Raw genomic sequence first — 25,685 nt, forward strand, 5'->3', positions numbered from 1 at the left:
CTTGAGTTCAATTATCTTCACTTATCTTAATGGGAAGTTCAGAGTTCAATTGTTCTTTACTCTTAGGTAATCCAGTACATCTTAAGTTTCTAACTATAATTTTCTTATATCTTAACCATTATGAAATCTTTTTTTATTTAATTCAAAATTTATATGTGGATAAAAAATGTCATCCCCAATTCCCCATACTCTTATAGGGTTATATACTTATAGTAATATTCAACTATGGTTCATTTATAGTCCTGCACTTCTACTCTGGTTTATAATTCATGTTATCATTATATATAGATTGTATAATATAATTTATTATGTAACATCTAATAATTTGTATTATTTTAGATTGTATAATTATATTATGAAAAGATCTTATTTTGAAATATATTTCGAGGAATGGCCAGCGGTATACAAAAAATATCAATATTTTAGTTTAAATAAAAGTTATACATAACCTATATAGTACAATATTCTAAAGTTGTTTATTTAGAATCAAACTCTAATTTTTCATCATCCAAAACTCTAATTTATATGTATTTTATCTCTATACATATTTATTTCTTTAAATTATACATTATACTTCTATGTAGTTAATATTACATAGAGGATTTCAACATAATTGTACTATATACATTGCACCTTATACTCAAATACTATAATCATATAGTTAGCTATTCTTATAGCTAATTTTATATATATTAAAAACAAAGAATTAATAACATGTTGTTAGTCATCTATATAAATATATTTTCATAAAATAAATTTCATTTTGGAACATAATTTTTTATTTTGAAGGAATTTTAATTTGCAACATATTTTGAACCTTCTCCAACGGTATAAAAATATAATATAAATGTAAAGTATGTAGCAAAAGTTCTATTCGATTTACCTAGAATAATAATTATTCAAGTTGTTTATTCAAAATCAAACTCCATTTTTTCGTTTGGCAAACCTCTTTATATATATATATATCTATATATCTTTTGAGAACTCTTATCTTTTATATAAATAGATATATTAGATTAGATTGATTTTTCATTATTGAGTATTTTAATATATAACGGTTGGTAAATAACGTTTAGTCCAAGCTGTTCACATATTCTCCATCAATATTCCATAAGATAGTTGTCTTTATTTGGCTGCTAACTTATTACGCTGTACACATTAGAACAAGCCGTCAGCTTGATTAAGATGTGGGCATAAATTCCATGTGCTGCGTAGGAAGGCATGTTGCACACTTCATCTTCTGAAGAAATAATAGAAGCAAGCATACTTGATTTAATTTGCTTAGTTTAATTATTACAAGTCGTATTCTTTGAGAAAAAATCGATCATGGCTAAATCTTTTCCTAGAGAAAAATATGCTAACTTGAAGTATGGACGTTTAGTCTCTTCCATTGCGATTTCTGTTGTGTTACTTACAGTATTTGTAACGTGGGATTCTTGGATGTTACTGTCACGCCCGAATAATTCTATCATCCCAATCTATTTCTATGGAGCTGCTGATGTTTCGAGTGATTTAGATGCGTTTGTTTCGCAAGAAGGTGATGATCATGTAGCTAAAGTGGACCATGATGATGAGCACGAGTCAGAAGTCGAGGTATCTGCAGAAGAAGTAATTGATCAAAGTGCAGATAATTCAGGTTAGCCTTTGTAACTAAGACTGTTGTATGATTTGTATAGTTTCTCTTGTTTTGCTGAATCTGGTTCAAGTTACTGTTTTTTTTCTGTAGTATGAAAATCTACTGTATGCACGTTGTTGATATTTGTTTATCAATGACAGAAAAATATAAACTTCCTACTTATGAACATAGTAATAATCAAGATTTTCTGGATTGTTGACCAATTATCTTACATGCAACTGGTAATATTATATTGTTGATTTGAATATGTTACCTGGACTCGTATATCCACGTCTGACTCATAAAGTGTCCCGAGTGTTTGTATCCACGTTTGAGTGTCAAAAAACTAACACGGATACTTGAGGTGAATGAACTAATTAAGGATCTGATCACTTGATCAGACTTTCTATTCTTAGCTTTCTTGTTTATTCTTTTGGTGGGTGGGGTGATGTTCATGGAATATCACTCGCCAAGACTAAAGACTTAATTAATTGACTTTTCAAACTGGATTTTTCGATGACTTGTAAAAGATTGGCGGGACAAGCCAGGCCAAAATAGGCAGCCTGTCCCGGGGTTAGGCATTGAGCCGGACCACAATTCGGGCCCTCCGAGCCCTGCACGGATTGGGACGGGCACTCGGGCTAGTTGTCTATGACCTTATCTTGATTGTAACTATGTGTACTACATCATTTAGTTAAAGTTTTGATTTTGAATGTTTATCTAACACTTGTGTTTAAAAGTACAGGTTGTGATCTGTACAATGGAGAATGGTACTATGATTCTGAGGGGCCTTTGTACACAAACAACACATGCCCTATTTTGAGTCAGACCCAAAATTGCCAAGGAAATGGGAGGCCTGACAAGGAGTATGAGAACTGGAGATGGAGACCATTCAATTGTGAACTTCCAAAATTTAACGCCACCAAATTTTTGGAGTTGATGAGTGGAAAAACTATTACTTTTGTTGGTGATTCTGTTGCTCGCAACCAGATGGAGTCTCTTCTGTGCATACTATGGCAGGTAAATTCATATAGTCTTGATCAAAGCACACTTTTTTCTTTTACAAAATTGCTTAATTTTGTCCTAGGCACGTATAAATTTTGGCGAAATAGCATTCTATCAAGCATGATGCAATATGCATGTAGAGGTAGCAAATGGGTCTTGTGGATCAGGTTGAGTTTAGATCGTATTAAGATGATAAATTAGGTCTATCGTATGTGAATATAATATTAACAAAAAAAATCGTTTTATACTCGTCATAACCAATTTGCTTGTTGGTTAGTTTTGGAAAGAGCCAATTTCAGCTCTAGTGACTGTAGTAGGTTTGCTTGCTGAAACGTCTATTCTAATCAAAAGACTTAGTTAAGGCTCATGTATGGGATAATGATAAATCATTCCGTTCATGTTATATATTGGGTTATGGAGTTTTGGTTAGTTCTAGGTGATATACTTCACTTCAGATAATAGTATACAAGCCAATTTAATTAGGTTTAGATGCATGTCATTTTGTTGATTAACTTACATTCTTGTGTATTACATATATATTACCAACTAAACAATTGAACATCAAAAGCAAATTATCTTATCATATAATACTATTTTGCACAATGACAAATAGCTCAATTTGTAACATATTTTGGGGTATTTGGTATCATGTTTTTTCACAAAAGAAACGGAATCAAGTAACAAAATCCGTTTCTACTTGTTTGGTTAGTGTGTAAAGTAACAATTACCGTTATTTGAGGGAAACACATCCCCCAAGTTGTTTCCGGTCAACAATCTAAGGAAACAAATAACGTTTCACTCCTCAAACAAGAGGAAAGGGAGTGGGTTATATTTGTTTCTATTCCATTAGGATACCAAACAACTAATAAGGGTAACACTTATTATTACCCTTTCCCCTCCTTATCAAAATCCTTTCCATTCCGTTTATGGTATTCATACCAAACACCCCCTTTTAACGGAATGGAAAGGATTTTGATAAGGAGGAGAAATGGAAATAATAACCGTTACCTTTAATAGTTGTTTGATATCGTAGTGGAATGAAAACAATTGAGAGGTTTATGATTGAGGAAGGAAACGTGGTTTGTTTCCACTAGTTTGATAAGGGTAACAAATGGGGGGATTATATATATATGTTTCCCTCCGGTAACGGTATTTGTTACTTAACACTCATACCAAACAATTAGAAATGAAAACGCTTATTTGAATCCGTTTCCTACATCAAAAGTTTTCATACCAAACACCCTTTTAACAGTAATCCTATCAATTTAGCAAATTTTACTTAATTATATATCATCATATATATGTCACAGGTTGAAGTTCCACAAAACAAAGGAAACCGTCGCATGCAGCGTTGGCATTTCAGATCAAAATCTGTAACAGTACTTCGTTTTTGGTCTGCATGGCTTGTACATCACACTACAGAACCATTCAGCTATGTTCCAGATGGAATTACCAAACTTCACCTAGATGTTCCAGATGAAACATTCATGGAACTTGCACCAAAATCTGATGTACTAGTCTTTTCCAACGGTCACTGGTTTCCTAAACAATCAGTCTATCTGTTAAATAACAAGATCGTTGGAACACAAGGTTACACTTTACCAGTAAAACATCATCAGTCACTGAAAATAACTGACACTGAAGCATATAAAATATCTACTGAGACTGCATTAGCTGCTATGGCTACTCATTCTAACTACTCAGGATTAACCATTGTTACGTCGTTTTCGCCCGATCATTATGAGAAGGGTGCGTGGAACACTGGCGGATCTTGTACAGGTAAAGTTAGGCCCTTATTGCCTGGTCAAGTGGTTGAATATGAGTACACAAATATCATGCATGATAAACAAGAAACAGGGTTCTACCAAGCTACTAAGAGGTTGACTAATCGATCTAAATTGAAGTTGATGGATATTACTGAAGCTTTTAAGTACCGTCATGATGGTCATCCGGGTCCATATCGGAACCCGGACCCGAACAAGATCACGAAGAGGGGCCGGAATGGGCTACCACCTCCCCAGGATTGCTTGCATTGGTGCATGCCTGGTCCTGTTGATACATGGAATGAAATTATGCTTGAAATCATTAGACAAGAGTTTGAGGGTAACAAGAAGTCTGCCTTATAGTGTTATTTGTAGTTTGGTAAAATCATATGAGATATCTCACATTAACTTATTGTGAGATCAAGGTGATTTTGTTTATTTATATGGTGGTGAAATTTTTTTCTTTTGGGGACAGCTCAATTGCTAGTTAGCCTCCGATCATTTTTTCTTTTCAGTTCTCATTTTTATAATTAATTACTTGTAAAGTGTCACTTAGTTGAGTTTCGTACAGATATATATTGAATTACTTGATCCAATCTTTCTTTTGGCAATTTCAATGTCACCTTTTTCTTGAGGATTTTGTAACATGATCGTCGATGGCAACAATAGTGAGTCCATGTTGGCCAGTACTCCCTCTGTTTCATTTTAATTGTTACACTTTGATATTTTACACTATTTACAAATTTCATTTTGAACATCATTTGTGATTTATACGTTGATGAAAATATAGTCGAGATCTTGTTAGATTCATCATAACATGTATTTTATGAATATGTATTTTTTATAATTTTACAAATACAAAAGTAAGATATATATCCTCAAAGTTTTGCATTGACATACATGAAAATTGTAAATGTGAAAATTAAATGAAATGGAGAGAGTATTAGTGGATATTACTCCCGTCGTCCCATTTTATAGTTCACGTTTCATTTTGGGCACGGGAATTAAGGAAAACAATGATTATATTATGTATTTGCATTGGAAGTTGTTGTCTTTTTTGGAATTATTATTGTCATAAAAAAATGAAAAAAATGAGAATATTAAATGAGTGGGCATGTGAAAAGATGAGAGATAGGGTAAAAAATGATTTTTGTTATACCCAATCAATGAGAGTTGAGGAACTTTAAATGAGGGTGTCAAAAACCCATGTGAAAAGGGGGAAAGAAAGAGTAAAAAGTGATGTTCAAAAATGAAAACAATAGAAATCAGAACAACATTTTGCGACACCTAAAATGAAATAGGGGAACTATAATATGGCACGGATGGAGTAGTTGTTTATGGGGACATCCCAATTCTTTCACGGCAAGGGTAGTGATTGTGTTGCGGTTAGGGGTGCTCGTGTGACAATGAGTTGGGCCCATAAGGTCTGGTTTGGTCAAAGCTCGACTCAGGTTAGGATTCGTCTCGAGACATTAACATTTGGTTAGCATGTAAAAATGACATTAAATATGTTTACTCGTGGTAATTTCTTAATTTAGTTTATAATTCTACAAGATTTGTCAACAATTTTTTCAATTGTCGAATATAAATTTTTTATTTAGTTTACCGTCGTATTGGAATTTAAAAAAAAATTTTCTCAAATCGGGCTCGAGCATTGAGAGAAACTCATGAGCTCGAGTCGGCCTTCACTTATCGAGCTCATGAGCCGAGTCGAGCTAAACGACAAACGAGCCTAGCCCAGTATAGTTCGGGCTCGGCTCGTGCAATTAGCAATACTCCTAGCTAGTCGCGGTGACTCTCTTTATTGCATGTGGCAGTATAGATGGTGGCCGATGCGAGAGTTGTGGAGGTTGTTGTATCGTTGACATTGTTGTTCTATGTTTTCTATTTGAAGGTGAAAAAAGGCCATTTGTAGTAAGTCCACCTTGTAATCCCACCGTTACACTTGTTTCAAATTGTGCATATGTCAATGTTTGATAGAAAACACAACAAGACGCACGATTGAGTTAAGTTTGATTTAATGGAAAAGAGAGCATCTTTCAATTTCAAGATTGGTAATTCAATTCCCAACACTAGAGGATCCCATTACCCTTATCTCCACTCCCCAAGTGCCTACCTCGCTTGTTGAATTGACTTACAAGTAGTTCGAACCTTTCATTTTACTCTTATAAGTTATGACTCTTACCGACTAAAAAATATATATAGATCAACTAATGATCTCAAGCACTTAAAACATCTCCATATATATATAAAAAAAAAAATCTAATTTCTCAAGTCTACATCCAACCAACCTACTACATATTGGACATTCTCGACATTTTATGATCTTCAATTCTTCAACCATATTCTTATCTTATTCATAAAAACAATTGCCAAAAATAGGAGCAAATTTTAATAAAAGATCTCGTCTGTGTAAGAAGTATAATAATAAAAAATCATCCAGCTCGCTTCCCTCCCTCGGTAACGGTCGAATTTCTCAAAACTTTTGTCTCCCTCTCCCATACCTCGCATTACCTTCTCCTCATCTTCAACCTCCACATTTTCTCTCTCATCTTCAAACTTTTTCGACATTTCTTATAATTTTGTTTCTTCATTATAAGGTTAGTATTTCCATTTACATTTTTCCCAATTTAATTACGCTCTGTTGATTTTTTTTTCTTACCGAAAGTTACTATTTTTAGCTTGTTTTTCTTCCGAACTTAATGTTGACTAAATGTTGATTTAATCGAGCTAATTAGAGCCTATAAAACCCTAATTATCCTTAAATCTAGCTTTTCTTTCCCGTAATTTAGGGTTTTTCGGAATTTCTATATCAAATTTCAATTTTGCTCATCTTCTGGAAAATGTGATATCGGATTTGAAATTCATTTACGCCATTCGCTTCAAGGAGATTAGATTCGAATTATTAATGGTACCTAAACTGTTTTCTTTTCTTTTTCTTCCAAAATTAGGGTTTTGTTCTGTAATAATATGAATTTTGTTGCGAATTTTTTTATTTTATTTTGTGTGTTGCTTCATTTTGGGTTTTTTTTTGGGACATTTGTTGATTAATTTTATTTCATTCTACAATTAAAGGGTAGTAGATTACCAGTGCTTCCTTGTGATTGGTGAGAGCTGCATGAAAGTAGATGATTTTAGAGGCTAAGAAATTATGTAGTGAAATATCTACGTTAGGAAGACTCTAAAACATTAGAAACCACAATGCTGTTTATCATGAAGTTTACTTTAGATTATTCATTTAGTTAAAAGTAGTTGCCCTCCTTTATCTAAGGACTTAGTTGCTGATAGATTCTGTCATAAGTGCCTTAGTTCGAGCAGCTTCTCGTACAAGTCGAATGGGTGTTCATTTTTTGTTATCTATGTATAAATTTGGGTCATCATTATTGTGATATGCTTTGATTGGTGTTTTTCTTTAGTTTTTCGGTTGTGGTGCAGGATCCTGCCTTGTTGAGGTAACTTTAGACTTGGAGCTCTTTTAACTTTTAAGCAGTTATTGCTCAAAAATAGCTATATTTCATACTTTAATTAAAGTTCTTGAGTCAAATTTGGAGCTCTTAAGCAGATTTCTTGGGTTTTAGGTATCTATTATTGGGTTTTAGTTACAGTTTATATCGTACAACCAGGTTGTGCATGCATGAAATGCATGGCACGCATATGTGGTGCTCGTGTATTCTGGGCCGAGCTGCACATATAAGTCATAAGAGTTCAGTATTGGTTCATTTTTCATACTGCACTGCCAATACTTTCCTGATTTGTTCATTTCAGTCCGCTGATTTCTTTTGATAATCTTGCTGTAGGTTCAAAATTGTGGTCGTTAAAGATATCTCATTAATATGGGTGGCCTCCAAAATGATCCTCTTTCACAATTAAAAACCACTTGTGGGTCTCTCTTATACGAACTTGAGGTATGACATAAATTAATAGTAATTTCAAGGGATATCTGTTCTTATATTTCTCTTTTTCATGGGTGGTTTACTTTGTTCCTCATGTTTATTGGTCTATTAGATAATATGGGATGAGGTGGGTGAGTCTGAAGCAGCAAGGGATAAGATGTTATATGAGCTTGAACAAGAATGTTTGGAAGTATACAGGAGAAGAGTTGATGTGGCGAATCGCTCCAGAGCTCTGCTACGACAAGCTATTGCTGATTCGGAGGCAGAGTTTGCAGTCATCTGTTCTGCAATGGGAGAGCTTCCGGTACATATTAGACAGGTATGAGTAGGTCAAATTGATTTCATGACGTTGACAGGATTATCACATTTACTCCTTTTAATGATTGAGTGGGATGCTAAGTTTAAGACTTCTGAGATGTGATACAATCAAAGTGACATCTCATTTCAACATGATATGCATGCTACTCTTGCCTCTTACTGTTGTTAAATCAATTCTCATGGATAACTGATCTAAGTATAGCATGATGTATCTTTTTAGGAAGATGCATTCAGATATACAACTTTGTTCTTTTTATTTTCTTAAATATCTTTTCATCTATTTCTGATAATATAAGGGGAAAAACCTTCTCCATAGCACATAGCATTTGTTTAGGTCAATTTATGAGTAATAAAACAGTTGCGGTATATATGCAGACGGAGCAAAAGGCTAGAAGCTTAAAGGAAGAATTCAATACCATTCTTTCTCAACTAGAAGAGATGCGAAAAAGAAAAGTAGACAGGAAGAATCAATTTCTTGAGGTCATTGGACAGATTCAGAATGTATTCTCCGAAATTTATGGATCAGATGGATATGATAGCTCAAAGGCAGTTGTAAATGAGAATGACTTGACTCTAAGAAAGCTTGAAGAATTGCAAAAAGAGCTACAGTCCCTACAAAAGGAGAAGGTCCGTGTGATTCGGATTAGCTGTGCTTTTCCTTTTTCAGTTTAAGGCTTCAGGTTGTACTGATTTCTCTATCAGGGAAGCCTTGTGTTTATGTAACTTGTTAACCCTACTTGATCATCAAATTGCAGAGTGGTCGCCTGAAGCAAGTCCTAGAGGACCTTACTGTTTTGAGCTCATTGTGCTCTGTCCTGGGACTGGATTTCAAGGAAACTGTAAGAGAACTTAATCCCAGCTTAGCTGACTCGGAAGAAAACCATAGTATAAGTACACTTACACTACAACAACTAGAGTCTGCCATTAAAAGACTGCGAGAGCTTAAGCTTCAGAGGCGGCAGAGGGTACAGAAACATCATCTTTTAGATTACTTCATTATAACTTATAGTTCTTGTTGGCTCATCTTTTGTGCTTTTTTAACCAAACTTGTGCAGCTCCAAGATCTTGCCACCATGTTGTTGGAGCTCTGGAATCTAATGGATACACCGGTTGAAGAGCAACAAGCATTTCAACATGTCACATGTAATATTGCTGCTTCAGATGATGAAATGACTGATCCAAACATGCTTTCAGATGATTTTATTGAATATGTATGTCGCAGACCTTCCTATCTATTTGTTTCCAAGAGTTCTCAAACAGACCCATTGATAGTTTAGGAAATATCAATCTCATCTGATTTATGTAATTATTTGTGCAGGTTGAGGCAGAAGTTTCCAGGTTAGAAGAACTGAAATCAAGCAAGATGAAAGAGCTTGTCTTGAAGAAGAGAGCAGAGCTGGATGAAATTTGTCGAAAGACCCATTTGGTTCCTGAGTTAGATGGTGAAACAGAATATCTCATTCAGGCAATAGAATCAGGTATTTAGTTTAGAGTTTATTTTGCTATTCTGTGCCTATTTGTTTTCTCACATTGCTCAATTTTCGTACTATAGGAGCTTTGGACCCTGCTTCTGTCCTCGAACAAATTGAACTAGAAGTTGGCAAGGTCAAAGAACAAGCGTTTAGCCGCAAAGATATTTTGGAAAAAGTTGAGAAGTGGTTATCTGCCCGGGAAGAGGAGGAATGGCTCGAAGAATACAATATGGTAGTTCCTGGTTTTCTGCTAAGTTGTTTCTTTCTCTTACCTTTTTGGTTTGTTGACCAGTGCTGCACTGCTATTTTAGGATGAAAACCGATACAACGCCGGAAAAGGTTCTCATCTCATCCTCAAACGCGCAGAGAAAGCTCGAACATTGGTTAATAAGCTTCCAGGTAATCATTACCACAGTATACTGTATCTTGACATGAATTAACAGCCTACAGTTGTATGTCACATAAATAATGTCCATCCAGCTGCATATGATGGGAATTGAGTTGAGCACTTCTTTCGTCTATATCCAGTTCCTCAGCCCCTTTATGTTTCATTGTTTGATCGAGCTGATACCATGCATGACCTTTATTTAGTGTATTGACTATAGAGCATACCAACACCGCAAGAGGCAATTTGATTAAAGATTAGATTACTAAAATGAGCACCTAATTGTTTTGTTTGGTGCAAATGAGCTCCTAATTGTGCTGTTGGGATTATGAGATCAAAACTCTATATTTGGAACTAATGTAGTAATGTTTTTATGAACAAATTCTAGTAAGATTTGTTGTTGCTAATTAATGAACCTGGAGGCTGAGCCAGATAAGGTTGTAGATATGAGTTAACAGTTGAAACTTCTAGATGGTTAACATGTTATATAAAGGTTCTAAGGTCAACCTTGTCAAGGGTGATTTAATTTTTGTTTAACTTGCTGGTCATGGTATATCAGTTTATCTTGTTTAACCTCAATGGTCCACTTTGGTTTCAAGTTCCAACAATAGAACACTATAATTTTTGGAGTTCTGTCTCAAATTGACTAATTTCATAATGTGGAAAAGAGCTAGTTTCATAGTGTCTTTTTTCTTAAATAATGAATTGACCTCTTTCCATGCTACGTAGGGATGGTGGAAGCTCTGGCTGCAAAAACTCAAACCTGGGAGGAAGAAAGAGGTCTCAAGTTCATGTATGATGGTGTAAGTGTATACCCTTTGCTGATCAAGTCCGCCAAATCTTCTAATTTTAATTACTAATCTCACTAACCCTATCTGGATGTGTCAATCAGATTCATCTTCTTTCAATGCTTGAGGAGCACATAATATTACGACAGGAGAAGGAACAACAAAAGAAACGACATCGGGTATGAAGAGCATTGAATCCTTTTCCTTTTCTTATTTGTAGTTTTCCTTTTGATAGGAAATCTTTTTTATTTTGCTTTTTACCATCAACTTGAAAAGGATGAATATTAATGCATAATCATATCTAATTTCAGGAACAAAAAAAACTTCAAGGACAACTAATTAAGGAACAAGAAGTACTTTTTGGCTCTAAACCCAGCCCAATGAAGTCTGCCAAGAAAAGTTCTAGAATGTCTACAGGAGGAGGAAACAGTAGAAGGGTTTCTGTTGGAGGAAATACGGTTCAAACAGCTCGACCTGACTCATCTCAGTCTGCCAGAGGGACACCGAGTTCACGCCCTTCCAAAAAGGACGATAACACAGGAGCACCACAATCAACTGGTAAGTTCTTAGGACACTGCCGTTTTCTTGAGGCAAAAAGTTCAGTTCAGTGTGTTTTTTCTGATCATGCAACATACTTACTCTGTTTACAAATGCCACACCTGCAAGGCTGCAACACATGAATTTAAAATATTCAGGGGTAAACGTGTGCATCAGAGACCTCTAAAAAAATAGAAGCAAGTTCTGCACTTAATTATGAGCGGAGGGTGTATTGATTGTATAAGCTCTTGTCACTTTCTATACAGATTACTTTTCTTTAAACTGTATAGGGGTAAAAAGTGCGGAGGAAACTCAGTTTTGGTTTTTTTTCTTTTTCATGTTCATCTTGGTCAAACTTATTTTGGTTGCATTATTGTTGCCTGTATTTATAGTGAGAAGGGTGTTGGACAAGAACTTCACATTCAACGGCCGTGAAACAGAATCTGCTGTGGTACGAAGACCTTTTTCGCCTATTTCCTCCACAGCATCAACACGAGCACATGAGGACTTCTGTGATGATGAGAACATAGCAGAGAACAACACTATGCACCAGCAAATAGTCTCCAAAAATGACACATCCCAGCAAATATATAATACACCCTCAAAGATTATTCCTTCTGCAGGTGAAGAAAACTGCACTCCAAAAGTAATGCATATTTCTGCACCTACAACAACACCTTCAACAGTTTCAGCTCCAATGCACACATCAATGACACCTGCACCTCTTCGACAACCTGATTTTCATGAGGCTGATAATTTTGTGGAAGTTATTGATGAAGAGGTAGAATACTCATTTGAGGAAAGAAGAGCTGGGTTTGTGCTGCCTAATACACATCTAAAAAGAGCTATACCAGTATGAGACTTTAGAACAGCTTTTGATAGAATTCTTTTATTATCTTACCTCAGTTCGAAATTTGTTGTCATATTACTAGTTCAAATTACACCGTAAGTGACTATTAATTCTGTACGGAGGGAGTATATAGTTAATTACTCAAATTGATGGATAAGTCAAATGATATCTTTTGACTTCTTCATCTTACCTGCACTTGTAAATTGTTATTGTGCATGTATTCTTTGTTGCTTGAATTTGTCATTTGTAAGATACTTAAATGAAAATTCAAGAATTATTTTTCTTTTTTGACCAATTGATCATTGTTTAGGGGTTCTTTTTTCCCTCCTCTTTCTCTTTTTCATTTTGGGTAATCTATTGATTACTACTTTATTATTTTACATGAGATTTTCTTTGGAATATTAGAAGTTAATTGGAAACTCCACCGAAGTGGTAGGTGGTCATCACATGACTTGTTTACTTTGTTGGAAAATTTTCACATCTGCCTTGTTTGGCGTACACTTTACTCCATAAAATGATGTCACTGGGGAGAAAATGAGGTAAAATTAGTGGTTTACTTAGTAGTAATGAATAATGATTATGACACTCCTTTGAAAGCCAGATTAAACAAATACAAAGACAAGATTTTGTTTGATTGAGTGGCTTAAATTTGAGTTTAGGAAATTTCTTAGAACCTATTTGCCATCAGTATATTTTGATTTTTTTTTTGACATAATCATGTTGTCTTGTAAATTGCTTGTCTTTCAAGAGTACAGCATTATTTGTCCTAAAAAAAAAGAGTACAACATTATTGCCATAAAAAAGAAAAGAGCACAACATAACAGTTCATATGTACAAAAAAAATTAAGAGCACAACATATGTATATATGTATATATATATACATATATATACATAGGGTTGGGTTCTAATGAGAACCCTCTTGTGGTGAGAACCGTGAGAACCACTTAAAATGAGCAAAAATTTCCTAAAATGAGCAAAAAAAAATAACAAATGAGCATAAACATAAAATGAGTAGAAAACATTAAGTTATCAAAAATATAAAATGAACAAAAATGTAAAAGAAGAAAAACGTAAAATGAGCATAAAAAAGTTCAATGAGAAAAAAAGTAAAATGAGCAAAACGTAAAATGAGTAAAAACGTTAATAAATGAGCATAAAATTGTTAAATGAGCAAAACCATAAAATAAGTGAAACAAAAAATGAGCAAAAATATTATGAAATGATCAAAATCTTCGTAAAATGAGGAAAATTGAATGGTTCTCACAGTTCTCACCATAAGGGCGGTTCTCATATGAACTTAAACATATATACATATATATACATACGTATATATACATACATATACATACATATATATACATACATATACATACATATATATACATACATATATATACACACATATACATGCATATATATACATATATATACATATATTGGTAAGTTGTAAAAAAGGAGTATAACATAAAAATTCATATATTTAATTAGTATTATTATTCTTTTAGATAGGTAAGTTGAACTCTCTTATAAGAAGAAAGAGAGAATTCAAGATCCGTCTTACAGGGGTTAAGAAGAAAGTGATGCCAATACTATTAGGCTTAGTAGGCTATCACCTGCTGCTAGGAATGACAACATGTCGAATTCAAATCAGATTTCGCATAGTCAGAGTCTAATCCTACTTATTGTCGAGACTTTCGATTTGCCTCCAGCTCCGACATCCCACCAATATAATCCGACTTCGACTCTAAACCGACTTCTTAATAATATTTTTTTTTCCTTCTTACCAAATGTTCTAGGTAGTCATGTAAAAAAAAAAAACAGTATTTTGCAATGAAGTCCGTAATTTATCAAGTAAAGATTATAATTGGTAAATGATCACTCCTATTAATTTGTAATTTTGAGGTTTATTTATTTATCTATTAATGAGGTTACAGAGAATGACATCAATGATGCGCATAAATTAATCAAAACTAACGAATTTATTGTAATAATATATTGAAAAGCAAAATAATCTATTTATTGTGTGCATATTACCACAGAAAACATAAGTTAGCATAATATAGTTATATTATAATAGAATAAGCGCATCAAATTCGAATAGGAGTTGAAGTCGAATCTTATATGTCGGAATCTTATAAACGAGGATGGAGTTGGATTTTTCTACACTTGAAGTCAAATCGAATTTTTTTTGTCTCCAAACAAATCGAACTAGGGTTGAATCTTGATTGTATTTTCATCCCTCTTGTTGCTCATGAATGAGGTAACGTATGTAACTCCTAGTACTAGATGAAACTCGGGAAATATCTTTGTATTTCTTAGAGTTAGAATGAGTGTTTTGGAGATTTTATTAATTATTTAGGAGGCATTTTTCCCCTCAAGAGCCCACCTCCAAAGTTAGACAACATTTTGTAAATAGAGGGTTTCATCTAAAACAATTTTGTTTTCAACTAGCAATATACTACATATAATACTTGTGGAAGTTTGATTATTAAATAAAGACCATGAGAAACATTTTTCCAAACTAGTAAAGCAAAACTCAATAGAAGTACCTAATTTATAATATCTTTATATACATAGTACATAATAGGGAAAACAGACTAAATTGATTAGATAATTAATCTTGTTAATGCACAACAAAATTTGGAAATTATGGCAATATGATAATATCATCCATAAAAGAATAATCTTAGATAGATAATAATCAATTTATAAGTATATGTAATGTTCTTCAAAATAATTTATAATGACTTTTGACAAAGACATCAAAATGACTAAATTCTATTTCTGATAATATATATACAATTTGGATTGAGAAAACTCCAATATAACAATAAAACAAGAAAATTTGCTAGACGCTTGTTCGACTTTGATATCAAGCTCAACTTAAATTATAACATTTTATGTACGAGAATTATACAAGTTCAATAAGACTCGCTCCCTACTAAAACTTATCGGAAATAGTTAGATTCGTGCACCAAATTAATTTGTTAATCATCTCTTTTCTCTCTTCTAGTTTTCCTTCTCTTGATACATACATTTGATATGTATATACTATATAGTCATTGTCCTATCAACTATGCCAAATATTTTACCTAAAGGTATGCAATCATACAAAAACTTTTACAAAGTGAAGAAAACAAATTTTGTTGTCATCCAATATCTAACAATTAGTGCTGTTGAAATCTCAAAGTGACCTTGGTATAAGATTACATGACATCTTTTAGTAACTGTAAAGAGGACAAAATAGATAAATGCTTAAACTAGTATATCTCTTTCTTTTTTTTCTTTTTTTTCTTTTTTTTTGAGTGAGTTGATCAAGATAGATCCTTAAACTAGTACAAATGTAAAGTTCAACTGTACAAGAATACCCTAGCCGCAAAGATTGAACTTCAAGTAATTAGATTCAATTGGATAATTTCATAGTGGCAATAAAGAGTAAATTATCACTAATTACATGGGTAAAATTGTATTAAAAGTTATTGTAATTATCATTATCTTTAATTATTTTTAACTCTCCTAATAGACAAAGCAATGAGATTTAGGCCAGTAGTAGTTTGGAAAATTGGCATGCCTTCTTAACTTACCTTTACAGCCTTTAATTTATTAGTTGCCCACTTTTTTAAAAGATGAAAATTTTGAAAAATAAAATTTTAATTAACTTCCAAAAAATTTCTTTTTTTATATTTGAAACAATTTTACTTTTTGGTATACTCATACCTGCTTTATTAAATTCCCTAGACGGACTTGAACCATTTTCTTAACCATAATTAAATCTTCGTTTTTTGTAATTTAGATGGGCCTAATATTTAATTAAGTTTGAAATTTTTTTATTATCTTCTGTATTTGTTAATATTTTAATTTTTCAATTTGTGGAAAAAAAATTTTGCTTCCCTTTTTCTTCTCTTTTTCTGCAAAACCCAGTTTCCAGAAAAATACTAGTTGGTAGTTTTTCAGACACTCCGAAACTGGGTTAGGCGGTATGTTGAATTTTTTTTCTACAAAGTTAAGCTAAAAATTTCCTATTTTTGTTTTTATTTTCTATATTTTGTTCAAATGGTAACTATATTTTGGAAAAGTTTCTGATTTTAGTGATTTCTAGATTCAAAAGGAAAGATCTTTAAGTTTTGATTTATTTCTCTAAATTTCTTGGTGTATTAGGAAATTTTCAGACAAGGTTTTGGCTTTTTTTAAAGCAGTTAGTGAGTTGGGTTTTCTGGGTTGGTTTCTTGTTGATTGACTTGTTTTTGGGTTACTAAAGGATTCTGAGTTTTGGGTTTTTTTTGTTTTACCTTCATCACTGCTTGATCATTTTTCTTTTTTTTTTTGTGTGTTGTAAATGCTGCTTTTCAGCTCAATATATGCTCTTCTTCTTGTACTCTTCAAATTTAAGATAGTTTAGTAAGTTTTCTGGGTGTATCAGAATCTTAGGGTTTTAGGTTTTTGTCAAGGGCTTTAGAATTTGTGTTGTTCCATTGAAAGTTTTAAAGTTTAATGCATGGAGGCTTGTAAAGAGGAAATAAGTTCTGGGATAACAGTGAAAAGTGATGAAGCAGTTCAGGGTTTCTGTCTGGCATCTAGGGCTGAAAACCCTATGAGTCAGCCAGGAGCTCCAACTATGGCAGCTGCTGCTCCACCAGTTAATATGACAGGAGTACCTCCTTCTTCTGATATGAGGAAGAAGAGAGGTAGGCCTAGGAAGTATGGCCCTGATGGGGCTGTGGCGGCCGCATTGTCGCCAATGCCGATTTCGGCTTCAATTCCTCTCAGTGGAGACTTCTCAGGTTGGAAACAACCTAGGGGAAGGCCTTTTCAGACAGTAAAGAAGGCACAGAAAGTGGAGTTTGAGAGTCTAGGTAATAGTTTTTACATCTCTTTTAAATAATTACTTTTTAGGTTTTTCTATTTTGTTGCAATTTGTTCTGGTTGATGTTTAGTTAAATGGAGGTTAAATTTGCCTTAAGGATGTTTGAAATAGGAAATTCCTTTGTTGCTCTTCCCCTGGCCCCCGAAAGATCTTTTCGAAATAGTAACCAAATTATTTCATATGAATGAAATTGACAGCTTTGCCTACTTCATGTTCTGTTTATTTTTCAAGACTGAATGTGATTTGATATTGTTCAATGGGGGGGGCGGGGGAATAAATTGGGTGGGGGATGCTTAATATGGTTGTGTCCAAATATAGAAACTAGGTGCTAACTTTTTGTTCAGGATCATCATCTGGTTTTATATATTCAGGATTTCAAGTGCTACTCCTGATATGTACCTGCAAAATTTAATATGTTATGCTTTGGCTCTATAGTTTCTGAAGAACGCTCTGCTGTGTAGCGTTTTCTTTGTTTGTTTTTGGGTTGGGAATGGAGTCGTGTGGCCAGATGATCATCGATGCTGTTTGTCTATCAATTTTGGCTTGATCTCTATAGAAAATGAAAGTATCTTATAGTCAACAAGATATCAAGATGATGTCTTTCCTTAAGTACTTCATGTAGTTTAACTTTTAGGACATCTGATATATAACTAACATGGAAGTGACGAGTATGACAAAGTCCTAAAACTAGTATCATTTAATTATGTGTGTTCCCAGAATTTGATGAAAGTTACTCGTATCATTGGTCTTGTCTCACTTGGGATACACTTTTGTTTAACAACTTAGCACATTCCATCAACATTGATCTATACTAGCTTATAACTTTTAAGGAAACTATATGCAATTTCAACCTTGACATCTATAAATATGAAGAGACAACCTTCTGAAAAACCTAAATTCAACAAAGAAAAGATAACGCCGCTGCTCTTTATGGCCAATTCTGATTTTGGAGAAATAGTTAATCTGGAATTTGCTGAAGGTATGTGTTACGTATTGCGAGTGTTATTGAAACTTGGTCTTTAGATCTATTTTGTGTAAGAGTGAGAAAGGTTGAATTCAAGTTTTACCAATAGTGTTTTGTTAGTTTTTCTTTCCCTTAGTCTGAATTTTTTAATCATCCTAACTGTCAACAATTATCTGATCATATAATTAGGTTTTCACTTTGGAGATTAAAGTTGATTTCGCTGAATATAGAATTAGCATCATGTATTATCCTGCCTATGATGGGATTTTGGGAGGTCTAAATGTGGGTACCCTAAAACCTAACCAATTAAGTTTTGTAGACAGGCTGTTAAACTCATGTCTAAATCAAAATTTGGAATGAATAGTACTTATCATGATCTGATCAGCACTGAGTTAATCTCAAGAGCTGATCCAATGCATTTTGAGTTTAATCTAATCAGATCTGATCCAACTCCTACCCACCTTTGCAAAGAGCTTCCTGGTACTCGTGAACACCTACAATAATGAAGCTCTTATTTGCACTTATTCACATATGAATAATGCATCACAATCTGGCTTGCAATTATGTCAATGATCTGACAGTTTATGCTTTATCGTTGCAATACGGATTTGGTGTTTCTATGTTGCTGATGAGTCTTATTAGTGTTTTTACTATGTTGGTGTTTGTTGGCACTGATTGTGATATCCCGTTCCACCATATGTGCTGACAGAGTCAGTAAAGGATTCCATGGAGGGTTCTAGGAACCTATCTGTTGTTGGAAACTGACAAATACCAAATTCCTTTCCACCCTGTATACTGTATCTTCAAATCCATATGTTTCTATTTTACATTTCTTACCCAATCTGCCTCTAGGCTTATACTATAGTGTGTTTTTGTGATCATAACTTATAGAATGAACTTCAATTCTGTATTGGTTGATGAATACTAATATATGAAGTTATCCAGGCGATCGGCTTGCATATTTCGTTGGTGGAAATTTCACTCCTCATGTGATCACTGTAAATGCTGGGGAGGTATGCTTTAAAATGTTCAAATCTGATGTCCTTGTGCCCTTAATATCACAGATAGTTTTTGTTTGTAATAAGATCTTCAGATATTTGGATAGAAGTTTTAATGTTGTGTTAGTTTTCCTTTCACTTTAAGCTTGTTACTGGAAACTGACAGGAATAGAAGTTTAGGTGATCAAAAGAGGTTTTTTGGGGGAGATCATGTTTCTAAGACCTCATTTTATAATTTACACCTTGCGATTTTCGGAACTTGGAGGACTAGCTTGCTCCGCACTTATTTGAGCTCTTATGATCTTTGAGCATGATTACTTGGTTATATACATGAGGATGTGTGTCTTTTCTATGCCATGTCCCAGCTCTATTTTAGTGAACGAACAGGATTCGTCTATTTTATGACTTTGTTATCTCATAGCTGTCTAGTTCTATGACTATTGTATGTTTTTCATGTTTTCTATCCTACATGTAGACAGTGATATAAATGACGTTCAAGTTGGATGTAAATGCAAAAGCTCTTGTTAGTGTATTACTCTCTTAATTATATATTAATGTGAATCATCATTTCTGCAAATTATAGTTTCCTCTGCTGTTTTCTTTTTCTAAATCTTTGACCATGTACTGATTATTTTCTTCTTCTACCACCAGGATGTCGCGATGAAGGTTCTATCATTTTCACAGCAGGAGTCTCGTGCTATATGTCTTCTCTCAGCAAGTGGTTCAATCTCAAATGTTACCCTTCGTCAGCCGAATTCTTCTGGTGGCACTCTAACATATGAAGTATACCTTCCTCTCTTTATTTGTTATAAAGTGTGTTGAATTGTTTGTAGTAACACTCCTGTTGGGAGATGGAGAGAAGAAGGGAGGTTGCACTTGTCTGTGGCGGTTTGGTCAGGCCTTCTGATTGTTAACGTGACAAGTGCAATCTCTTCTGGACATGAACTGTAAATGAGTGAAGATTGTCTTATTAAATAATTTTTGGCAGCTACTATGTTCGAGCGTCAAAGAAACGTGATTTTGGTCTTCGTATGCTGTACAATCACGATAAAAAATGCATAAGCCTGAGAAAAGAGTAGACTGCCTGGCATTTTACTATGTCCATTGTGATTAGTTTAGGGGTTTATTAGTGTTTGCAACTTCTTGCTGTTTATGCAGTTATTTATTCAGTGCTTTAATGATCCTGTAGGGCCGTTTCGAGATACTTTCCTTGTCTGGTTCATTTATGCCTACTGACAATGGTATAGTGAAGAGTAGATCTGGAGGCATGAGTGTCTCACTAGCAGGTCCTGATGGTCGTGTCTTAGGTGGTGGACTTGCTGGTTTACTTGTTGCTGCTAGTCCTGTGCAGGTAAAATTGTAATAGCCCCATCACTAAAAGCATGACGACTTCTTTTCCTCTTCCTTTATTTTGGGTTCGGAGGCAGTGAAAAAGGGAAAGGCGGGTGGAAAAAAAAGTTGGAATTTTGATATCATATGCTGCGGGGAAAAGGTGTGGCCTAAATAGTACTCTTTTCAGCCCAAGATCTTTGCTCCATTTTATTTTTGGTAAACTTTTCCTCTAGATTTTGGGCCCATCCATCCACCCAATATTTTCTCCATGATTTTTATATCTTCTTAATATGCGTGTGAAATGCAAATGAAGCAAATATTTTTGGATAGAGGGATTTGTATTCTATTTGGGATTCCTAATATTCCCTTATATTAAGTGATGTAAACTGGAATCATGACATCTTTTATCAGGAAAGGTTGGGATAATGTGACAATTAATTTGAAACGAGGGAGCAACTTTTTTCGCTATGTAAACTCATCTTGTTGGCAAAAGGATTTCTATCATCAAAAAGCTTTCTTTTTGGTGTTATAAAGCGATGCACCTAAAGATTCGATTGCTCTGATAACTATTCAAATACAAATAATTGCATAAGTGCATCATATAGGAATCAAAACATCAAACCACTTTAGTAGTATCCTTTACTCCAGTATCTTTCTGTGGCCTATGCTGATTCTTAACTGAATTATCAGGTGGTGCTGGGAAGTTTCTTGCCTGGCCATGCTCAGGAGCAGAAGCCGAAGAAGCAGAGAATGGAACCCGTAACCCCTGTTATACCAGCGATTGTCAACCAAGCGCCAGAAGGAATTTATGGAGGAGGGCAGAAGGTAAACTTCTCATCCCCACCTCCGTCATTCCATACCGAAAATTTGCCTTCTATGAACTCTACCCAACATGACCCAATGATGGACCTTGAAGCTGACAATAACGTATCAACCCCTGAAGGGGATTCTGATGATTTTGATGACGATGACGACAGCCCTTCAAATCTCGAGATTTCTGGCTGAAAATTTGACCTTAGTTTTCTTCTTCTCACATCTGTATTTGTATTTCAATCAATAGTTGGTCCACAGATTTACCTAGGACTGGTTTTCCTCACTTGTGGGGAATGGCAGTATGTCACATGTATCGTTACAAGTAGGTTTTAGTATTAGCTTCGGCTTTTTAACACAGGACGTGCTCGTTTGTTAGGATTAGTCAGGATTTTAGTGTAGTTAGTACAGCTGGTGTTGCTGTTAATTGTCTGGGTGCTCCGTTTGTCTTCCTGGCCTGGGTTCCTTTAGAAACTACAGATGTATGTCATGTATTCCTCATTCTTCTGTCCAACTTTTGTGGAATTAAAATTATGGTTTTGTAGCAAGAAATTATGCTGAGATTTGTATTGGAAGACACATGCTGTTTTTTGTTTATATAACTTTTCTGAACTGTCGGAAAAGTTTTCAGACATGTACTGATCTCTTGCTCCCCAGTTTGGCTCAAAGTGTTTATTAAACAAAATTTAGGCCCTTATGAAAATAAAAAATAACAAAACTAGACTCTCCTATAAAGATATGTAAAATAAACTTCATAATATCCACTTTTGTCATCTGTTAATTATCAACACAGAAAAACTTTGCGCAACCGGTTACTACTACTGTAGTGGTGATCAAATGGCCGGGCCGGGCCGGGCCGAGCTTATATATGAAAGATCATGCCCAAGCCTGCTAAAATAGCGCGAGCTGTCGAGTTGGTGCCGGTTTTTTTAGGTCGGGTACAGGCTTTGGCCTAAAAGTGCATTTTTCCGGTGCGGAGTTTTTTCAGGTCGGGTACGTGCTTTGGCCTAAAAGTGCATTTTTCCAGTTGTCCAAATTCCAGATGGACGGGTTAATGACGATCACCTCTAACTACAACTTGCTACTCTTGGGTTAACTTATTATGCAGTTGAGGCATGACTTGTTATATTTGTTAAAGCTGCTATTTTTTTATTAAGTCGTGACTTGTCTCCCTGTTATATAAAGTCTGTATATATGTTAAAAAGGTCTAAATTAGCATTTTGTCTCCATATATTAATCCTCTTCCAAAATTTCTTGAAAATATTACAAAAGGCAGAGGCATGTTTCATTTTCCGTAAACAAAATGTTACATAGTCTAACAGAATGGCACTAACGCATTCCTAGCTCAAGAAATTTCTACCCTGATGTAGTGATGCTGCATTGCTGCTGTTCTCAGCCTCTCTGCCTTCCATTCTTTGTGAATCTTGTTAATAAACTCTTCAATGCGCGTCTTAAGCTCATAATCGTGAAGAACTTCATCTTCTTCTTTATGTTCTACTGCTTCTGTGGATGATCTTTCCTTTTTATGATCATCCACTACTACTTCAGCACGATTTTCGTTGTCAATTTCAATACGCGTCTTTAGCTCATGATGGGGAAGAACTCCATCTTCTTCCTTTTGTTTTACTGCTTCTGTGGATGATCTTTCCTTTGTATAATCATCCTCTACTACTTCAGCATGATTCTCGTTGTCAATTTTTACAGTAGTTGGATTCAAATTTATCTCAAAAGCACGTTCATGTTCATGATCATGTTTTGCTTCCATTTCCGAGTCTTCATCATCTTCTTTTGTGGTATGATCATCCTCTATTACTTTCGGATAATGCTTGTAGTCGTTTGTTAATGCATTTGGATATACATCAATGTCGAGAACATCAATGCTGCTTGGAATAGGATGTAAGTCGCTTTTGGAACGATCAATAAGAAGGAAAACTATGATTATGTTGCAAAAACAGAAGATTAAATGGAAGTTTGAAGTAGCTTGAGCTATCAATTCTACTGTGGAATCTAACATGTTGATATTAAGCTAGAATATGCGAGTGCGAGTTTGACACACAAACACGAGCACGAGCACGCACACGAGCAAGGGAGTGAGTGAGAGCGAGAGACTATGTCTGTATGTGTGTGTGAGAGGGGGAGAGATGTGTTGTGTATTGTTGCAGAAAAGATGACAAAGATGAACCTTTTATATGTAATGCATAGAGTTTGTTTGAAAGTGGGAACTGAGAAGTGTGTTATGGAAGCTCTTTCTTCCGGAAGCTAAGGAATGGAGAAAATAGTGTGGTGTGAAAGCTACTTGATAGTCAAACATATGATATTCATTTGTTTAATGATTGAAAAATCAAGCTTCTTATCAACTTTCTTAGCTGTGCAATACTTCCCCACTATCAAGGGTGTGCTTTTTTTGCTTAAAAAAAGTTTCAGAGTTGATGAGATTTAATTAAGCTTTATTCAATTTAATAAGTTTTAATAAGTTTACTTGAGAAAAATTCAAGTGCATTTATAGTTGTTCCACTAATCCACTTAGTTTAATACATCATTTAACTATTTAACTCAAACTATATTCTTTTACAAATATCAAAAACCATATAATATTATAAGAATTTTCTAATTCAAATGTTAAATTTTGTGTAATGTTTTTTTTTTTCTTACGAGAACTTCTATATTATTTACCACTCCTTCTGTCTCTTAATAGATTTTTCATTTTTAACAAAAGTAAATTAGCTTGTAATAAGATTTAAACCCGTGACATCTTTTTATTATAGATAGCACAATTACCATTTCAACTAACTTTTAATCATGCTTTGAATGTACACATTGTTATATTTGTACCTTTTAAATGTTGAGTTATCTTTATATTTTAATGCAAATGGAAAAAAATGTATATCAAGTTCGTAAAAGCTACCACTCGAAACAACGCATGAGCTCAAATACTAGTGAAAAATTTATTAAAGAACGGAGAGAGTAATAAATAAATAAGTAGTTATATTTATATTTAAAGTTGTGTGAACAGGTGTCATTGTGAAAAGTAAAATAAAATTGCAATATTGTCTATCCCGTAGAAGCTTGCAAGAAGCTTACAATCACATGACATAATAAGTTCTCTCGAGTATTACTATTACACACGGGATTGACTCGGTTTTATCCAAGTGCGAAGACTTATGAAGTCAAAAAGAAAATAGTTGTATACTTGTATTAAACAGATTTAAGTCTAGAAAAGTTTGTTAAGGTCGTTGATTATAAGGGGCAAATAGATAATGATACTTTCAGCTTGTTTGATACCACATGTGAATCATAAAATAAAGGAAAAATTGAAACTAATAATCTCACCTTTATTTCATTTTCTCAAAATGATTCCAATTTTTCGAAATTTAAAAACAATTCCACCTTTTTGAGATGTGAAAACAATTCCACCTTTATACCCATCTTCTCAAAGTGAGTCTTTTTACTTCCAACCTGTTTAACAGGTTAGATTATTATTTTTTTCATCACTCCTGCTACCTCACAACCTTGTTTCATGACATCTCTCCACTCCCACTTCCACTCCCACCATTGAAATAAACTGACCCCAACCCTCACCACCCACGACCACCTGAACCGAACCTCACCCCCACCCCTAAACAAAACTGGGCCCAACCCCCCAAGGTCACCTAAACTGAACCCCACCCCACCTTCATTGCCACCCCGAAATCCTACCCCTACCCCTTTCCACCTGACCCCCACTAGACCAAAACCTACCCTACTAGATCAAAACCCCACCCACCAGATCGAAACCCCACCTCGAACCGAAACCCACCCCACTAGTTAGAAACCCCAATCGAAACCAGCCTCGCTCATGGGACCAATACAACAATACCCTACCTCACCTCGAAGGGGAGGCTGCTGCCCAGCCACGAACTAACAACGAAACTAGGGAAAGTGGTTAGGGGGGAAGGGGAGGGAATTGAGGAAGAGGCAATGGGAGCGGGTTGGCGCCAGTGAAGGGAGGGCGACTAGGATGGGTTCGTCAGGGGAGGACGGCTGGTCCGACAGGGGATGGGGGCTCCGGCAAGGGATGGAAGGGGAAAGAAAAATGTTTTTATAAATTCCT

The 25,685-nt window shown here is 34.6% G+C and overlaps 4 protein-coding genes across 5 annotated transcripts; 3 read left to right on the forward strand and 1 right to left on the reverse strand.

Moving 5' to 3' along the window:
• The first annotated feature begins 1,066 nt into the window (after nucleotides 1-1,066).
• On the forward strand, nucleotides 1,067-4,979 carry LOC104888648 (protein YLS7). Its single transcript, XM_010673671.4, has 3 exons — nucleotides 1,067-1,636; nucleotides 2,361-2,635; nucleotides 3,931-4,979. Exons 1-3 carry the CDS (start codon nucleotides 1,327-1,329, stop codon nucleotides 4,744-4,746), a joined length of 1,401 nt encoding a protein of 466 aa, XP_010671973.2. The 5' UTR covers nucleotides 1,067-1,326; the 3' UTR covers nucleotides 4,747-4,979.
• Nucleotides 4,980-6,749: 1,770 nt separating this feature from the next.
• LOC104888650 (65-kDa microtubule-associated protein 3) lies at nucleotides 6,750-12,928 on the forward strand. 2 transcript variants are annotated; one of them, XM_010673674.3, is made up of 13 exons: nucleotides 6,750-6,983; nucleotides 8,181-8,288; nucleotides 8,389-8,595; nucleotides 8,970-9,221; nucleotides 9,350-9,559; nucleotides 9,650-9,805; nucleotides 9,913-10,072; nucleotides 10,147-10,298; nucleotides 10,378-10,465; nucleotides 11,181-11,254; nucleotides 11,344-11,418; nucleotides 11,551-11,797; nucleotides 12,169-12,928. In XM_010673674.3, the coding sequence occupies exons 2-13, from the start codon at nucleotides 8,217-8,219 to the stop codon at nucleotides 12,633-12,635; spliced, it is 2,160 nt and encodes a 719-aa protein (XP_010671976.2). In that variant the 5' UTR covers nucleotides 6,750-6,983; nucleotides 8,181-8,216; the 3' UTR covers nucleotides 12,636-12,928. The 2 variants fall into 2 exon arrangements, with proteins under 2 accessions (XP_010671976.2, XP_048497001.1); XM_048641044.2 differs by lacking the exon at nucleotides 6,750-6,983 and adding an exon at nucleotides 7,036-7,294.
• A 3,293-nt stretch (nucleotides 12,929-16,221) lies between these two features.
• LOC104888651 (AT-hook motif nuclear-localized protein 6) lies at nucleotides 16,222-22,170 on the forward strand. The gene is made up of 5 exons (XM_010673675.4): nucleotides 16,222-17,480; nucleotides 19,401-19,468; nucleotides 20,105-20,236; nucleotides 20,643-20,804; nucleotides 21,476-22,170. Exons 1-5 carry the CDS (start codon nucleotides 17,123-17,125, stop codon nucleotides 21,788-21,790), a joined length of 1,035 nt encoding a protein of 344 aa, XP_010671977.2. The 5' UTR covers nucleotides 16,222-17,122; the 3' UTR covers nucleotides 21,791-22,170.
• Nucleotides 22,171-22,795: 625 nt separating this feature from the next.
• On the reverse strand, nucleotides 22,796-23,842 carry LOC109134612 (hypothetical protein). The gene has a single exon (XM_019248574.3). It carries the CDS (start codon nucleotides 23,607-23,609, stop codon nucleotides 22,941-22,943), a length of 669 nt encoding a protein of 222 aa, XP_019104119.2. The 5' UTR covers nucleotides 23,610-23,842; the 3' UTR covers nucleotides 22,796-22,940.
• Between the last annotated feature and the right edge of the window lie 1,843 nt (nucleotides 23,843-25,685).

This window comes from Beta vulgaris, chromosome 3 (assembly GCF_026745355.1).
Source record: "Beta vulgaris subsp. vulgaris cultivar EL10 chromosome 3, EL10.2, whole genome shotgun sequence".
NCBI classification, from domain to species: Eukaryota; Viridiplantae; Streptophyta; class Magnoliopsida; order Caryophyllales; family Amaranthaceae; genus Beta; species Beta vulgaris.

Excerpts from the sequence above, each read along its gene's own strand:
- LOC109134612 (XM_019248574.3), bottom strand. The coding sequence starts at position 23,609 with ATGTTAGATTCCACAGTAGAATTGATAGCTCAAGCTACTTCAAACTTC.
- LOC104888651 (XM_010673675.4), top strand. The coding sequence starts at position 17,123 with ATGGAGGCTTGTAAAGAGGAAATAAGTTCTGGGATAACAGTGAAAAGT. Across the intron at positions 17,481-19,400 it reads AGTGGAGTTTGAGAGTCTAG|GCGATCGGCTTGCATATTTC; the intron begins GTAATAGTTTTT and ends GAAGTTATCCAG. Across the intron at positions 20,805-21,475 it reads TTGCTGCTAGTCCTGTGCAG|GTGGTGCTGGGAAGTTTCTT; the intron begins GTAAAATTGTAA and ends CTGAATTATCAG.
- LOC104888648 (XM_010673671.4), top strand. The coding sequence starts at position 1,327 with ATGGCTAAATCTTTTCCTAGAGAAAAATATGCTAACTTGAAGTATGGA. Across the intron at positions 1,637-2,360 it reads TCAAAGTGCAGATAATTCAG|GTTGTGATCTGTACAATGGA; the intron begins GTTAGCCTTTGT and ends TTAAAAGTACAG. Across the intron at positions 2,636-3,930 it reads TTCTGTGCATACTATGGCAG|GTTGAAGTTCCACAAAACAA; the intron begins GTAAATTCATAT and ends TATATGTCACAG.
- LOC104888650 (XM_010673674.3), top strand. The coding sequence starts at position 8,217 with ATGGGTGGCCTCCAAAATGATCCTCTTTCACAATTAAAAACCACTTGT. Across the intron at positions 8,289-8,388 it reads CTCTCTTATACGAACTTGAG|ATAATATGGGATGAGGTGGG; the intron begins GTATGACATAAA and ends TTGGTCTATTAG. Across the intron at positions 9,222-9,349 it reads AGTCCCTACAAAAGGAGAAG|AGTGGTCGCCTGAAGCAAGT; the intron begins GTCCGTGTGATT and ends ATCAAATTGCAG.